Source organism: Mobula hypostoma, chromosome 2 (assembly GCF_963921235.1).
Source record: "Mobula hypostoma chromosome 2, sMobHyp1.1, whole genome shotgun sequence".
NCBI classification, from domain to species: domain Eukaryota; kingdom Metazoa; phylum Chordata; class Chondrichthyes; order Myliobatiformes; family Myliobatidae; genus Mobula; species Mobula hypostoma.
The window spans coordinates 30,882,781-30,900,451 of record NC_086098.1 but is presented as its reverse complement, the minus strand read 5'-3'; the positions used below and the strand labels follow the sequence as shown (position 1 = coordinate 30,900,451).

General features: G+C 41.9%; 1 protein-coding gene across 2 annotated transcripts in view; it reads left to right on the top strand.

Moving 5' to 3' along the window:
• The window catches only part of ptchd4 (patched domain containing 4), a 111,824-nt gene extending 96,999 nt beyond the window's left edge, over window positions 1-14,825 (top strand). For both annotated transcript variants that reach the window (XM_063070781.1, XM_063070770.1), the window contains exon 3: window positions 13,189-14,825. In XM_063070781.1, the coding sequence (XP_062926851.1) occupies window positions 13,189-14,825 (1,637 nt within the window). The remainder of the gene's footprint in view (window positions 1-13,188) is intronic.
• The last annotated feature ends 2,846 nt before the right edge of the window (window positions 14,826-17,671 follow it).

Genomic DNA, 17,671 nt, shown 5'->3' with positions numbered 1-17,671 from the left:
GGGAGAAAGAGATGTCTCCATTTCACAAGAACTCATCTCATGTTCTCAATATTTATTGCTGATTTATTTATTATAATTATTTTTCTTTTTGTATTTGCTGTTTGTTGTCCTTTGCAAGCCGGTTGAACACCCAAGTTGGTGCGGTCTTTCATTGATTGTGTTATAGCTATTATGCTATAGATTTATTGAGTATGCCCATGAGAAAATTATTCTTATGGTTATATATGGTGACATATATGTACTTTGATAATAAATTTACTTTGAACTTTGAAATCAGCTACGTTCAAATAGGGGAGCAGTCTCAATGGGCCAAATGGCTTAATTCTGTTCCTCTATCTTATGGTCTTATGGTATATTTAGTAAGTTAACCATTAATGGATATAGAGCTAAGCCATCATAGTATTGTTGTAAAGGTCCTGTGTCTGACCTTTAACACCTTGTTATTGGCTCTGCTCCAAACCAGCATCCATTTATTGCCCTCTTCCCATCAAGTGACAGTCAATAATTTATGGCTCTTTGTTCCCAATCAGCAACGAGCTTGAATCACTCCAGGCAGGCACCAATTCCAACATTCACAAACCTGCATATTATATTCAACTAAAGAACATCTCACAAATAACTTATTATTTGAAAATAATCTCCAGTCCGGTAGATTACCTGACGTATCATTGTGTCTTCTTTAAAACATTGATCAAGCCCAGCATGTCAAGCACACAAAATGGAGAACAGAGTGTTCTCACAAAATGGCAGCCTCCATCCCCAAGCACACGGCAAGAACAAAGACAATTAGTGTGTCTGCTTCCACTGTCCTTGATTCATTTGAATTCACTGATCTGTAGACTGTCGTTCTTTCTGGCCAACGGTATATTTAAATAAGCTCACATAGAACTTGGTAATTACATTATTAGAACTGTCCTCAATTAAATTACAATGAATAGACTTCAGAAGATAAACTACAAGTTAAAATAATATAGAATATTGGACAGAATGTATCATTGATAGTTCTTAGGACTTCATTTGTAAAGTAAGTGTGCTCAATGAGTTCTTAACCCTCCAACAATGAATCCACAGACACAAGAGACACCAGCAGTTCAAAGTCTGTTGTTTATTAAAATGTCTTCACAGATTGCATCTGGAACTTCCAACAAAATGTTGATACAATCCAAAAACTGGCTTGTCACAGAAATTAAATTGGTGGATTAGTAAATTTGATTCTTATTGCCTTATATAAGGTACAGTGAAAATATTTGCTTGCTATCCATACAGATCATTTCATGGCATCAGTACATTGAGGTAGTGCAAGGGAAAAGCAATAACAAAGTGCAGACTAAAGTGCTAAAATGACAGAGAAAGTGTAGTGCAGGTAGATAATGCGGTTCAAGGCATAATGAGGTAGATTGTGAGGTCAAGTGTCCATCTTATCATACTGGACTACTATAGTCTTATAGAGCAGAATAGAAGCTATCCTTGCCACTGGTGGTACATGCTTTTGTACCTTTTGCCCAAGTTGGAGGGCAGGGATAAAGAACTGATTCTCTGATCTACAGACTCACTTTCAAGAAGTCTTTACAACTTATGTTCTCAGTATTATTAGAAACATAGAATAAAAAAACCTACAGCACAATACAGGCCCTTCTGCCCACAAAGCAGTGCAGAACATGTCCTTACCTGAGAAATTACATAGGTTTGCCATAGCCCTCTACTTTGCTAACCTCCTTGTACCTATCCAGGAGACTCTGAAAAGACCCTATCATATCCTCCTCTGCCACCGTTGCCGGCAGCTCATTCCACGCACTTACCACTCTCTAAGTAAAAAACTTACCCCGACATCTGCTCTGTACCTACTTCCAAGCACTTTAAAATAGTGTCCTCTCATGCTAGCCATTACAGCCCTGGGGAAAAGCCTCTGACTATCCACATGATCAATGCCTCTCATCATCTTATACAGTACACCTCTATCAGGTCACCTCTCATCCTCCGTCACTTCAAGGAGAAAAGGCCGAGTTCACTCAACCTATTCTCGTAAGGCATGCTCCCCAATCCAGGCAACATCCTTGTGAATCTCCTCTGCGCCCTTTCTATGGATTCCACATCCTTCCTGTAGTGAGGCGACCAGAACTAAGCACAGTACTCCAAGTGGGGTCTGAACAGGGTCCTATTTAGCTGCAACATTACCTCTCGGCTCCAAAACTCAGTCCCATGATTGATGAAGGCCAATATGCCATACACCTTCTTAACCACAGAGTCAATCTGCACAGCAGCTTTGGGCGTCCTATGGACTCGGACCCCAAGATCCCTCTGATCCTCCACACTGCCAAGAGTCTTTCCATTAATACTATATTCTGCCATCATATTTGACCTACCAAAATGAACCACTTTCACACTTATCTGGGTGAACTCCATCTGCCAGTCCTCAGTCCAGTTTTGCATCCTATCAATGTCCCTCTGTAACCTCTGACAGCCCTCCACACTACCCACAACACCTCCAACCTCTATGTCATCTGCAAATTTACTAACCCATCCCTCCACTTCCTCATCCAGGTCATTTATAAAAATCACAAAGAGTAGGGGTCCCAGAACAGATCTACAACCACTCTTTGCCTTCTGTGGGCAAGCCAGTTCTGGATCCACAAAGCAATGTCCCTTGGATCCCATGCCTCCTTACTTTCCCAATAAGCCTTGCATGGGGTATCTTATCAAATGCCTTGCTGAAATCCATACACACTACATCTACTGCTCTACCATCATCAAGGTGTTTAGTCACATCCTCAAAAAATTCTCAGGCTCGTAAGGCACGACCTGCCCTTGACAAAGCCATGCTGACTATTCCCAATCATATTATGCCTCTCCAAATGTTCATAAATCCTGCCCTTCAAGATCTTCTCTGTCATTTTACCAACCACTGAAGTAAGACTCACTGGTATATAATTTCCTGGCTATCTCTACTCCCTTTCCTGAATAATAGAACAACATCCGCAACCCTTTCATCCTCCAGAACCTCTTCCGTTCCCATTGATGATGCAAAGATCATCGCCAGAGGCTCAGCAATCTCCCCCCTTGCTTCACAGAGTAGCCTAGGGTACACCTCGTCTGGTCCCTGTGACTTATCCAACTTGATGTTTTCCAAAAGCTCCTGCACATCCTCTTTCTTAATATCTACATGCTCAAGCTTTTCAGTCCACTGTAAGTCATCCCTACAATTGCCAAGATCCTTTTCCGTAGTGAATACTGAAACAAACTACTCATTAAGTACCTCTGCTATCTCCACTGTTTCCATATACACTATTCCACTGTCACATTTGATTGGTCCTATTCTCTCACATCTTATCCTCTTGCTCTTAACATACCAGTAGAATGCCTTGGGGTTTTCCTTAATCCTGTCCGCCAAGGCCTTCTCATGGCCCCTTCTGGCTCTCCTAATTTCTTTCTTGTGCTCGTTCCTGCTAGTGTTATAATCTTCTAGCTCTCTATCATTACCTAGCTTTTTGAACCTTTCGTAAGCTCTTCTTTTCTTCTTGACTAGATTTACAACAGCCTTTGTACACCACAGTTCCTATACCCTACCATCCTTTCCCTGTCTCATTGGAACGTACCTATGCAGAACTCCACTCAAGTATCCCCTGAACATTTGCCACATTTCTTCCGTACATTTCCCTGAGAAAATCTGTTTCCAATTTGTGCTTCCAAGTTCCTGCCTCATATTTCCTCTTACTCCAATTAAACGCTTTCCTAACTTGTCTGTGCCTATCCCTCTCCAATGCTATGGTAAAGGAGATAGAGCTGGGATCACTATCTCCAAAACGCTCTCCCACTGAGAGACCTGACACCTGAGCAGGTTCATTACCCAATACCATATCAAGTACAGCCTCTCTTCTTGTAGGCTTATCTACATATTGTGTCAAGAAACCTTCTTGAACACACCTAACAAACTCCACCCCATCTAAACCCCTTGCTCTATGGACATGCCAATCGATATTTGGGAAGTTAAAATCTCCCACCACGAGAACCCTGTTATTATTACACTTTTCCAGAATCTGTCTCCCTCCCTGCTCCTCAATATCCCCGTACTATTGGGTGGTCTATCAGAAACACCCAGTAGAGTTATTTACCCCTTCCTGTTCCTAACTTCCACCCACAGATGTTCCGTAGACAATCCCTCCATGTCTTCACCCTTTTCTACGGCCATGACACTATCTCTGATCGACAGTGCCATGCTCCCACCTCTTTTGCCTCCCTCCCTGTCCTTTCTGAAACATCTAAAGCATGGCACTCGAAGTAACCATTCTTGCCCCTACGCCATCCAAGTCTCTGTATGGCCACAACATCATAGCTCCAAGTGCTGAACCACACTCTAAGCTCATCTGCTTTGTTCATAGTACTCCTTGCATTAAAATAGATACATCTCAAACCTTTGGTCTGAGCACGTCCCTTCTCAATCACCTGCCCATCCTCCCTCTCACACTGTCTACAAGCTTTCTCTATTTGTGAGCCAACCGCCTCTTCGTCCATCTCTTCAGTTAGGTTCCCACCCCCCCACCCACCAGCAATTCTAGTTTAAACTCTCCCCAATAGCCTTAGCAAACCTCCCCTCCAGGATATTGGTCCCCCTGGGATTTAAGTGCAACCCGTCCTCTTTGTACAGGTCACTCCTGCCCCAGAAGAGGTCCCAATGACCACTGTTGCATCCCCCAGGTAGGCTGTCTCCCCCAACAGTACTCTAGCAGGATACACCCACAGGGTTACTTTCTAGCATCTGGCTCCTGCCCTTCACTCTCCTGACTGTTACCCACTTATCTGTCTCCCCAGGCCCCGGTGTGACTACCTGCCTATAGCTCCTCTCTATCACCTCCTCACTCTCCCTGACCAGATGAAGTTCATCGAGCTGCATCTCCAGTTCCCTAGCACAGTCCCTAAGGAGCTGCAGCTCAACGCACCTGGCACAGATGTGGCCGTCCGGGAGGCTGGGAATCTGCCGGATCTCCCACATCTGACACCAAGCACAGAAAACCAGCCTCACACTCATACTTCCTGTCTGTATTCTACTCAGGCAACCTACCTCACCTCAACCCGTTAGCACCGAAGCCCCCTTGAGCCAGAGCCAAAGCCTAAGCCTTCCAACTCTGTCTCCCTCTACTTTCTCACCCACTCTATAAGGCTGTCTCCTTTTAAACTCTTCTTGCTGCTCTCACTAGCTGACGTCCACGCGCTTGCGCAGTCGTGCCCCGATCAAACCACTGAAGAAATAACCCAAATAATTCTTAATTACACAGTTTGTCTTTTTCATATTGGTGTTTATCAGTCCTTGTCTGCTTTTCATAAAATTCTCGTACATTTGCCCTGTAAATATTTGAAAAAAAATTGAATCTCAGAGTAGTATATAGTATATATACATACTTTGATAATAGGTTTACTTTGAACTTTGAGCAGAAGAATGTTCAGAGTTGTTGGGGTCTTTGATTACATAGGCTGCTTTACTGAGGCAGACAGAAGTGTCAACAGACTCCATAGAGCTTGGCTGTGTCCACAACTCTCGGTGGGTTTTTGCAGTCACAGGCAGAGCAATTGCCCCACCACGCCATAATGCAGCTGGATAGGGTGCATTCTATACAGTCATGCCTGATACATTTCTATACGTGATATAATCCTCACGGTAGTGATGGACTAAAAGAAACAATTATTGTTCACAACTAATGCTGCATACACTGTATATCACTTTTGTCATTCTAGAAATGGTTCCACTAGAGAAGTGATTTATTATGTAATACAATTCTTATTCATTAATAGTGTTTTAAATTCCATGCTTGATTAACTGTATATTACAATTATAATGGCAATATGTGACAATATTTGCAGTTGCCATTAAGGAAAGATAGATGAACAATATTTATAGGACATTAACTAGATCCATATATAGCTAAAGCAGATTGGAATCCTGAGTAATATCAGGAATAATTTCAGGGATTCCTTTTGAGTTATCCTAGCTCTAAGTGCAGACAATCCAGTTAGTCTCTGTTTCCATTTCTTTCCTCCTACCCTGCATCTGCCCTGATATCAAAGTGGACATGGTAAGCTGGATCATACTCAAGTCAGCCCTTGTACTCCTTGTGAGATGCTTGCAGTTACACTTATCTTTTGCTGCCTTCATCACCTTCTTGCTGTATCTGTTCCACCGGAGAGAGCAAGCTGCAGGCAGAGATTGGGCCAAACTCCACTCCCCTTCCACCAGCTTGTGCCTCCTCCCCCATTCCTAACTATCTCCAATAAATCTAGATATTAATTGAACTGTCAAAACTTAAACAACTCAGCTTCACTTCACATTTCCATGGAGATCTACAAACTTGGATACTTACAATGCAACAGCTAAGTGACCCGACTGACTGCATATCTGCCCCTGCACCTTACACTGAACCTGTAGCGTACGATGCAGACATGGAATTAAAGAACCACTGATGCTGCTGCATCTGTACAGAACCGCCCATAGATCACTAGCAAGATTTAGATTAGATTATTAGATTAGATTTAATCCAACATTTCAGCAGGGGCCAAAACATTTCAAAGTGGATCAAGACAACATTTGGTTCCTTCTGTACATCTAATTGCAAATCCAAGAAAGTACATAAGCCTTTTTAATTCCCTTTTTAATCTGCCATCCACCTTCAGCCATTCACGCACTCAAGTACTCCCAGGTCTCTCCGTTCTTCAGAATTGAAATCTTCTTTGTTTAATTGTCTTTCTATTATCTTCCTACTAAAATATACTACTTCATATTTTATCAAGCATATGTTTGCCCATTCCACCTGTCTATTTATATCCTTTTGAAGTGTATCATGAGCTTGCTTTTCTTCCCACTCTTCAAAGTTTTGTGCCATCTGCAAATTTTGAAACAGTCTTTGCACTGAAGATCAAGCCATTAATATAGATCAAGGCAGCAGCCTCCTCCAGAGAATGTCTCTGTAAGCCTTATTGAAGCAGAGAAATTATTCCCATGCAAACTTCCCTGAAATTGTCCACATTTAGCTCTTTCATTTCCTTGGTCACACCAGTAAGTGATAAATAAAAAGAGCAGAAATATTCAGCTTATTTTTAGGATTTATCTGTCATCTTCCACTATCATGCCAGAATAGAATCTGCTGAAGGCAAAGCTTCATACTTACAGCTACATTTGCTGCTGTAGAATGCACTCAGTGGCGACATTATGTACCCCCAGTACCTAACAAAGTGGCCACTGAGTGTATGCTCATGATTTTCTGCTGCTGTAGCACATCCACTTCAAAGATTGATGTGTTGTGCATTCAGAGGTGCTCTTTAGCACACCACTGTTGTAATGCATGGCTATTTGATTTATTGCCACCTTCTGTCAGCTGGGATCGGCCTGGCACTTCGCCTTTCATTAGCAGTGCATTCTTGCCCACAGAACTGCAGTTCACTACATGTTTTTAGTTCTTTTTTTCACACCCTTCTCTGTAAACTAGAGATTGTTGTGCGTGAAAATCCCAGGAGATCAGCAGTCTCGGCCCGAAATGTCGCCTATATCTTTTTCCATAAATGCTGCCTGACCTGCTGAGTTCCTCCAGCATTTTTTGTGTGTTACTTGGATTTCCAGCATCTGCAGATTTTCTCTTACTAATGGTGTTCCATAGGGATCAACATTGGGACCACTTTTTTGACGTTACAATGATTTGGAAGATTGAGTAGATGGCTTTGTGGCCAACTTTGCAGCTGATATAAAGATAGGGGCAGATAGCGTTGAGAAAGCAGGAAGGCTGCAGAAAGACTATACAGATTAGAAGAATGGGCAAAGAAGTGACGGATGGAAGAGTGTTGAGAAATATATGATCATCCACTTTGGTAGATGGAAGAAAAGCGTAGACTGTTTTATAAATATGCATAAAATTCAAAAATATGAGGTGCAAAGAGCTTTGGGAGTCCTCGTGCAGGGTTCCCTAAAGGTTAACTTGCAGGTTGAATTGGTGGTGAAGAAGACAAATGCAATGTTAGCACTTGTTTTGAGAGGACTAGAATATAAAAGTAAGGATGTAATGCTGAGGCACTGGTGAGGCCTCACTTGGAGCATTGTGAGTAGTTTTGGCCCCTTATCTAAGAAAGGATGTGCTGACATTGAAGAGGGTTCAGAGGAGGTTCACGAGAATTATTCCAGGAATGAAAGGGTTAATATATAAGGACCATTTGATGGCTCTGTGCCTGTACTCACTGGAATTTAAAAGAATGGGGGGATTCACTGAAGTGGGAGGGTGAAGAGCCAGAGGTCCTGGTACATATAGGTACCAATGACATAGGTAGGAAAAGGGATGAGGTCCTGAAAGAAGAATATAGGGAGCTAGGAAGGGAGTTGAGAAAAAGGACCGCAAAGGTAGTAATCTCGGGATTACTGCCTGTGCCACGCGACAGTGAGAGTAGGAATGCGATGAGGTGGAGGATAAATGCGTGGCTGAGGGATTGGAGCAGGGGGCAGGGATTCAAGTTTTTGGATCATTGGGACCTCTTTTGGCGCAGGTGTGACCTGTACAAAAAGGACGGGTTACACTTAAAACCTAGGGGGACCAATATCCTGGCAGGGAGATTAGCGGGGGCTACTGAGGTGACTTTAAACTAGAATGGTTGGGGGGTGGGAATCAAATTAAAGCGGCTAGGTGTGAGGAGGTTAGTTCACAACAGAGGGATGGGAACCAGTGCAGAGAGACAGAGGGGTGTAAAGTGAGCGTAGAAGCAAAAAGTACAAAGGGGAAAAGTAAAAGTGGCAGGCCGACAAATCCAGGGCAAGCATTAAAAAGGGCTAAGAGAGTTGTAAAAGAGCGCCTGAAGGCTTTATGTGTCAATGCAAGGAGCATTCGTAATAAGGTGGATGAATTGAAAGTGCAGATTGTTATTAATGATTATGATATAGTTGGGATCACAGAGACATGGCTCCAGGGTGACCAGGGATGGGAGCTCAACGTTCAGGGATATTCAATATTCAGGAGGGATAGACATGAAGGAAGGGGAGGTGGGGTGGCGTTGCTGGTTAAAAAAGAGATTAACGCAATAGAAAGGAAGGACATAAGCCGGGAAGATGTGGAATCGATATGGGTAGAGCTGCGTAACACTAAGGGGCAGAAGACGCTGGTGGGAGTTGTGTACAGGCCACCTAACAGTAGTAGTGAGGTCGGAGATGGTATTAAACAGGAAATTAGAAATGTGTGCAATAAAGGAACAGCAGTTATAATGGGTGACTTCAATCTACATGTAGACTGGGTGAACCAAATTGGTAAAGGTGCTGAGGAAGAGGATTTCTTGGAATGTATGCGGGATGGTTTTTTGAACCAACATGTCGAGGAACCGACTGGAGAGCAGGCTATTCTGGACTGGGTTTTGAGCAATGAGGAAGGGTTAATTAGCGATCTTGTCGTGAGAGGCCCCTTGGGTAAGAGTGACCATAATATGGTGGAATTCTTCATTAACATGGAGAGTGATGTAGTTAATTCAGAAACAAAGGTTCTGAACTTAAAGAGGGGTAACTTTGAAGGTATGAGACGTGAATTAGCTAAGATAGACTGGCAAATGATACTTCAAGGATTGACGGTGGATATGCAATGGCAGGCATTTAAAGGTTGCATGGATGAACTACAACAATTGTTCATCCCAGTTTGGCAAAAGAATAAATCAAGGAAGGTAGTGCACCCGTGGCTGACAAGAGAAATTAGGGATAGTATCAATTCCAAAGAAGTAGCATACAAATTAGCCAGAGAAAGTGGCTCACCTGAGGACTGGGAGAAATTCAGATTTCAGCAGAGGAGGACAAAGGGCTTAATTAGGAAGGGGAAAAAAGATTATGAGAGAAAACTGGCAGAGAACATAAAAACGGACTGTAAAAGCTTTTATAGATATGTAAAAAGGAAAAGACTGATAAAGACAAATGTAGGTCCCCTGAAAACAGAAACAGGTGAATTGATTATGGGGAGCAAGGACATGGCAGACCAATTGAATAATTACTTTGGTTCTGTCTTCACTAAGGAGGACATAAATAATCTTCCAGAAATAGTAAGGGACAGAGGGTCCAGTGAGATGGAGGAACTGAGCGAAATACATGTTAGTAGGGAAGTGGTGTTAGGTAAATTGAAGGGATTGAAGGCAGATAAATCCCCAGGGCCAGATGGTCTGCATCCCAGAGTGCTTAAGGAAGTGGCCCAAGAAATAGTGGATGCATTAGTGATAATTTTTCAAAACTCGTTAGATTCTGGACTAGTTCCTGAGGATTGGAGGGTGGCTAATGTAACCCCACTTTTTAAAAAAGGAGGGAGAGAGAAACCGGGGAATTATAGGCCGGTTAGCCTAACGTCGGTGGTGGGGAAACTGCTGGAGTCAGTTATCAAGGATGTGATAACAGCACATTTGGAAAGCGGTGAAATGATCGGACAAAGTCAGCATGGATTTGTGAAAGGAAAATCATGTCTGACGAATCTCATAGAATTTTTTGAGGATGTAACTAGTAGAGTGGATAGGGGAGAACCAGTGGATGTGGTATATTTGGATTTTCAAAAGGCTTTTGACAAGGTCCCACACAGGAGATTAGTGTGCAAACTTAAAGCACACGGTATTGGGGGTAAAGTATTGGTGTGGGTGGAGAATTGGTTAGCAGACAGGAAGCAAAGAGTGGGAATAAACGGGACCTTTTCAGAATGGCAGGCGGTGACTAGTGGGGTACCGCAAGGCTCAGTGCTGGGACCCCAGTTGTTTACAATATATATTAATGACTTGGATGAGGGAATTAAATGCAGCATCTCCAAGTTTGCGGATGACACGAAGCTGGGTGGCAGTGTTAGCAGTGAGGAGGATGCTAAGAGGATGCAGGGTGACTTGGATAGGTTGGGTGAGTGGGCAAACTCATGGCAGATGCAATTTAATGTGGATAAATGTGAAGTTATCCACTTTGGTGGCAAAAATAGGAAAACAGATTATTATCTGAATGGTGGCCGATTAGGAAAAGGGGAGGTGCAACGAGACCTGGGTGTCATTATACACCAGTCATTGAAAGTGGGCATGCAGGTACAGCAGGCGGTGAAAAAGGCGAACGGTATGCTGGCATTTATAGCGAGAGGATTCGAGTACAGGAGCAGGGAGGTACTACTGCAGTTGTACAAGGCCTTGGTGAGACCACACCTGGAGTATTGTGTGCAGTTTTGGTCCCCTAATCTGAGGAAAGACATCTTTGCCATAGAGGGAGTACAAAGAAGGTTCACCAGATTGATTCCTGGGATGGCAGGTCTTTCATATGAAGAAAGACTGGATGAACTGGGCTTGTACTCGTTGGAATTTAGAAGATTGAGGGGGGATCTGATTGAAACGTATAAGATCCTAAAGGGATTGGACAGGCTAGATGCGGGAAGATTGTTCCCGATGTTGGGGAGGTCTAGAACGAGGGGTCACAGTTTGAGGATAGAGGGGAAGCCTTTTAGGACCGAGGTTAGGAAAAACTTCTTCACACAGAGAGTGGTGAATCTGTGGAATTCTCTGCCACAGCAAACTGTTGAGGCCAGTTCATTAGCTATGTTTAAAAGGAAGTTAGATATGGCCCTTGTGGCTACAGGGGTCAGGGGGTATGGAGGGAAGGCTGGGTTCTGAGTTGGATGATCAGCCATGATCATAATAAATGGCGGTGCAGGCTCGAAGGGCCGAATGGCCTACTCCTGCACCTATTTTCTATGTTTCTATGTTTCTATATCAAACGATGAAAAACCATGATAGAGTGCATACGAAGAGGAGAGGATGAATCTTACAATGGGGGAGTCTAGGACGGGAGGTCACAGACTTGGATCAGAGATGAGGAGGGTGGTGAGTCTGTGGAATTCATTGCCACAGGCGGCTGTGGAGGCCAGGGCACTGGGTATATTTAAGGTGGAGGTTGATAGGTGCTTGATTAGTCAGGGCGTGAAAGCTTAAGGGAGAAGTCAGGAGATTGGGGTTGAAAGGGAAATGGATCAGCCATGATGAAATGGCAAAGCTGTCTTGATAGCCTGAATAGCCTAATTCTGCTGAATTAGGGTCTCAGCCTGAAATTTCAACTGTTCATTCATTTTCATAGATGCTGCCTGGCCTACTGAGTTCCTCCAGCAAAAACAAGAGAGAAACTGCAGAGGGTGGAAATCTGAGCAACACACACAAAATGTGGAGGAACCCAGAGAAGCCAGGAGGCATCTACAGATAAGAGTACGGTCGGCACTTCGGGCCGAAACCCTTTGGCAGGACTGGAGAAAGAAAGCTGAGGAGTAGATTTTAAAGGTGGGGGGAGGGGAGAGAGAACACGAGCTGATAGGTGAAACCAGAAGGGGGAGGGTTGAAGTAAAGAGCTGGGACATTGATTGCTGAAAGGGATATTAGACCATGAAAGAAAGAAAAGGGGGAAGGAGCACCAGAGGGAGGCGATAAGTTCCTCCAGCATTTTGTGTGTGTTGCTTTGGATTTCCAGCATCAGCAGAATTTCTCGTTTTTGTAATTCTGCTCTTACCTTTTATGGCCTTAATAGACTGTATATGGAGTGAGTAGGCAAAGGAAGCATAAACGTGGTGAATATGTATTCCTTGATAGTAACTGGGGGTCTTGTTGTGACCGCAGATGAGCATGACAGGATCTGAACAGGTTAAAAACACCAGTAATAACTATGGCTCACTATGAGAAGCACAACTTCATAAACCACCCCTGATCACACTGATGAGATAAAGATTGCATGCAGTCTTGTGACTGAGCAATTTTCCTTCAGAGAAACTTAAGGTCAATATCATTTCAGTGTGTTTCCTTCCCCCCAGCCCCAAAGGAAGAATCTGTGCATCCTATTGCATCATGCACAAAATGCTGGAGGAACCCAGAAGGTCAGGCAGCATACCACTCATTGTACTGCAGGAAAACAAAGTTAATGTCACATTGTCATTTCAGCTTCCTTCCTCATTTTCCAGCATGATATTCAAAACTAAGCAATTCACATTTTTGCATATAAGTTAAAAACAATGAAGATATTAGTCAATATTGTACGGTACCGTTACTAATGGTTGAGACTTGTGCATCTGGATAGGGCATAAACTGTAATTACTTTTATTAAACTAAACAAGCAGGATTAATATCTATGAAATCACCATAAGTACTTGCTCACATTACGTTCTCATATGCTAACAATTCTACTTTTCTACTTTCTAAAAGGCCACGGAACTAAAGGAGTATTCGAGCTTCTCGCTGGATGGCGGAGAACAAAAGAAGGTTTACCATTCAAGGAAAGAATAGCTGCTGCCTACTCAGATGTGATGGTGTCCTACACGATGACAAGCTCACTCTACATCATCACATTTGGGATGGGCGCAAGCCCATTCACAAACATTGAATCTGTTAAAATCTTCTGTCAGAACATGTGCGTCACTGTTCTCGTGAACTATTTCTATGTCTTCTCCTTTTATGGCTCTTGCTTGGTATTTGCTGGACAACTGGAACAGAACCGCTACCACAGTATATTTTGCTGCCGAATTCCTTCACCAGAGTACCTGGCCTCCAGGCCTGTGTGGTTTAAAGCGATGATGAATGATGGATTCCAGCAGCCCAGCTCTCATGAATGTGATCCATACCAGAAACATTTCATTCAGCGTTTCTTGAGGGAGCATTATACTGAATGGATCATTAATACCTATGTCAAGCCTTTTGTTGTGTTACTGTACCTGATTTATGTGTCGTTTTCCTTTATGGGATGTTTACAAATCAGTAATGGATCAAATCTTCTTAATGTGCTTGCAAGTGACTCACAAAGTGTTTCTTTTACAATAATCCAGCAAAAATACTTCAGCAACTACAGTCCAGTCATAGGATTTTATATCTATGAGCCAATAGAATACTGGAACATAACAATACAGGAGGATCTGCGAGTTATCAGCAGGGGGTTCATCAGAATATCATGGATTGAGCATTACTTACAATACTTAAAAAAACTCAATGTTACAGTACTAACCAAAAGCGATTTCATCAATATTCTAGCCAATTCATTTCTGAAGCAACCAGAATTTCAAAACTACATGGATGATATCATTTTCTCAAAGACATCAGAGGAAGTAGATATCATTGCTTCCCGGATGTACATGGTGGCTAGAACTGCAGAGAATATTCATGATGAAATGATTGATTTGCTGGAAACATTGAGGAAACACTCCCTCATTTCTCGAATAAAATACATAGTGTTCAACCCGACATTTGTTTTCATGGATCGATATAGTTCTTCCATCACTTCGCCGGTCCTGAACTCCAGTGTTAGTGTCCTGGTCATCCTGCTGCTGACTATTTTCCTGGTTATCAATGCACTGGGTAACGTTTGGGTGATACTTAGTGTTACCTCAATGGAGTTTGGTGTGGTTGGACTGATGACACTATGGAAGGTAGATATGGACAGCGTTTCAATCTTGTGCCTTATCTACTCTTTGAACTATGCCATAGATCACTGTGCACCTCTGCTCTTTACATTTGTTTTAGAAAAAGAACGCACCAGGACTGAATGTATCAAAAACTCTTTGGAATGGAATGGAGCAGCCATCTTGCAGAGTAATATTTGTTTTCTTTTAGGGTTATTGCCCCTGTTTTTTGTGCCTTCAAATTTGACCTTCACACTGTTCAAATGCTTACTCCTCACAGTCACCTGCACACTGCTACATTGCTTTGTAATATTACCTGTCTTTTTAACATTTTTTCCTCCATCTAAGAAAAGACACAAGAAAAGGAAACGTGCAGAAAGGAAAGAGGAGATTGAATCTGTGGAGGTACGAGATAACTCAGGAATGGTTGATCATGTCACCTCAGTCTGAGCACCTGAACAAAATATCACTGGAAAAAATGTGTATCAGACAGAGCCACACAGCAGGTGATTTGACTCCCTGCTAAGGTCTGAGCTTACTTCAATCCCAAGAGCTTGTGCTGGCCAATAGGTCAGGACAAAGGAAGCATGGGAAATCTGCAAAGTTTTATCATTAAACAGACAATCAGGAAAAGATTTCAAAAGAACAGATCTCTTCCACCTAACACTAAAGGTGCATTAAAAGTAAAATACAAATAATTGGTAAATTATCAATTATAATTTGAAGGTTTAAGTACAAAGAGCCATGTGCTATATCTTATCACCTTCAGTATTTGATGCTTTGAACTGGAATGGAAAAACATTGGACAGATTGAGAAGTGTTGTACAGGAAAGATACTCTCTTTGCATGAATGTCACACTAATGGACTATCAATGAAGAATTTCATTAATGGGAAAAAAGCTAGTTATAAGAGAACATTCACAATGCAAAGCCTTATGCACCAATGTTTTCCACGAAGGTGTCAGGAAGACTTGCTTTGTCTTCCACAGCATTAAAATTTAATGTGAATTTTGGATAATTACTGCTGATCACAGTAGACAACACATCTCACTTTCTTCCCTCTTGTAACTAAGCCAAAGGGCAGTGAAGATTGTGAGTCTACTTGATAAACATGTGGTCTGTGTGAGAGGAAATTAGCCATTATTTTACTACAGATTTTTAAAAACGACACACCATATATTTTTGATCGTGCTTTCATTATCTTTCAGCAAAGGTACTATAAGTCTCATTAAGTTCACACATCTTGTTGTAGAAATAACCTCCACTAACTAATTTTCAAAATGGTTAGCTTATTACTTAATGAACCTTGCAAAATATGATGCGCTCCAATGGAAAATAATTATCTTAACAGCCATTAATGTACATGCCATTTATTTAAAAAATCTAAAATAAATAATTAAGAATTGCTGAGAGAGGTGGTAGAACTCTGAAACTAAATCCAAAACTGTTGTCAACATTCAACAACCAGCAGGTCAAGTAAAGCCTGTGTAAAACACAGATAAGTTAATATTTCAGATACAGAAGCATCATCAACTTCATTGTTAAGTTATTCTGTCTCCATTGACAATGTTCTGCGCCAGAAATTTAACTCGTGAATTTTCTGTTTTTGACACAGGATCAATAGTTCTGTTGTTAAGGTATATTCTCTCTCCTGCTACACACATCAAAGTTGCTGGTGAACGCAGCAGGCCAGGCAGTATCTCTGGGAAGAGGTACAGTCGACGTTTCGGGCCGAGATCCTTTGTCAGGACTAACTGAAAGAGCTAGTAAGAAGGGGTTCGGCCCAAAACGTCGACTGTACCTCCTCATAGAATGAAGGATCTTGGCCCGAAACGTCGACTATACCTCTTCCTAGACGAAGGGTCTCGGCCCCAAACGTTGACTGTACCTCTTCCTAGACGAAGTGTCTCGGCCTGAAACGTCGACTGTATCTCTTCCTAGATGCGTTCACCAGCAACTTTGATGTGTGTTGCTTGAATTTCCAGCATCTGCAGAATTCTTCCTGTTTGCGTTCTCTCTCCTGCTGTTTTTTTCTGCCTTTCGTCACAATAGTTGCAATAGGAAATGCAGGTATGATGACAGCATTATCTTGCATAGACTTTATTATTTCAACAGCAAAAGTATTGAAAATTATGTCATTCAGGACACAAATATAATGAGAATTTTCTTAGTCTCACAAACTATTTATAACACCATTTATTTAAAAATGTTAAAATTATTATTCATATGATATGAATAGTGGACCTTTGTTTTTTTCATTACTTGACTCATGTGAACCTGAGTTATGTCCTTCATGGAAATTCAATGCCTCTGGTCACAATTTGAATAACTACTCTCTGTTCTCTAGTTGCATTTGCCAGGGTTTCCTTTCCCTATTCTATTGTGTGAAATTATTTCAGTAAAGGTTTTTCTCAAAAGGAGAGTAAGTAATTTCAAACTCATTATTCCGTTCTTTATTTTTATCACAAATTAGGCAGTTGTTCTGCTAAATTACTCTTCAAAAGTTGAATAAATTGTTTCTTCCCAGGATCATCTAAACTCTCTTGAAACTTTTTACCTTGAAACTCTGCTGTTTGAAGTCGTAGTGCAGAAATACTCCTGACCAGTCACAAATAACATTTTCCCACGATCATTCTCTTTTATCTCCTTCTCAACTTTGATAAAGTTCACCATACCATTCTCCTCCATTGCTTCTCAATAGTCTGCCCGCCATCCATGACTAACCAGACAGCAAAGGCAACTCTTCAAAGCCTGCATCATTACAATGCAAGATTTATAAATAATCCTTATTGTACACAAGCTCACCATTGCATTTCCATATCCAAATGTGGAATCAATTTCCACATGTTAGCAAGTCATCTCTCTCAACATGTCCACTGTCTCTATGATGTTGGCTAACAATTGTTATGGAATAAGCTGCAGTTTCCTGCTATTAAATGCCAACTTTGTCACAAATTCCACAGTCCTGCAGACAGTGACTATTTTTCATATTATCCTGCATAGGTAAGGGGAATTTGTCAGTGAGTGTTGTGTAGTCTGTTTGGGTAATGTGAGAAAGCTGTATGTGGTAGTTGTGAGGCCTGCAGAGCTCAAGGTGTGTAAGACTGCTAAAGATATTTTTTCTTGAAAGGTTTTTTTTCTCGTTAAAAGAGGTGGGAGGTATTGAGCAGTGTCAAAGGCCTGTAGAGCAGAGTAATTTCCAGCTTGTTGATATGCCATTTGTAGATTCATTAACTGACCTTGAGGCTATGAATGAGATCACTGAATATCTTGAAGAGTTTGGACTTGAACCCTGG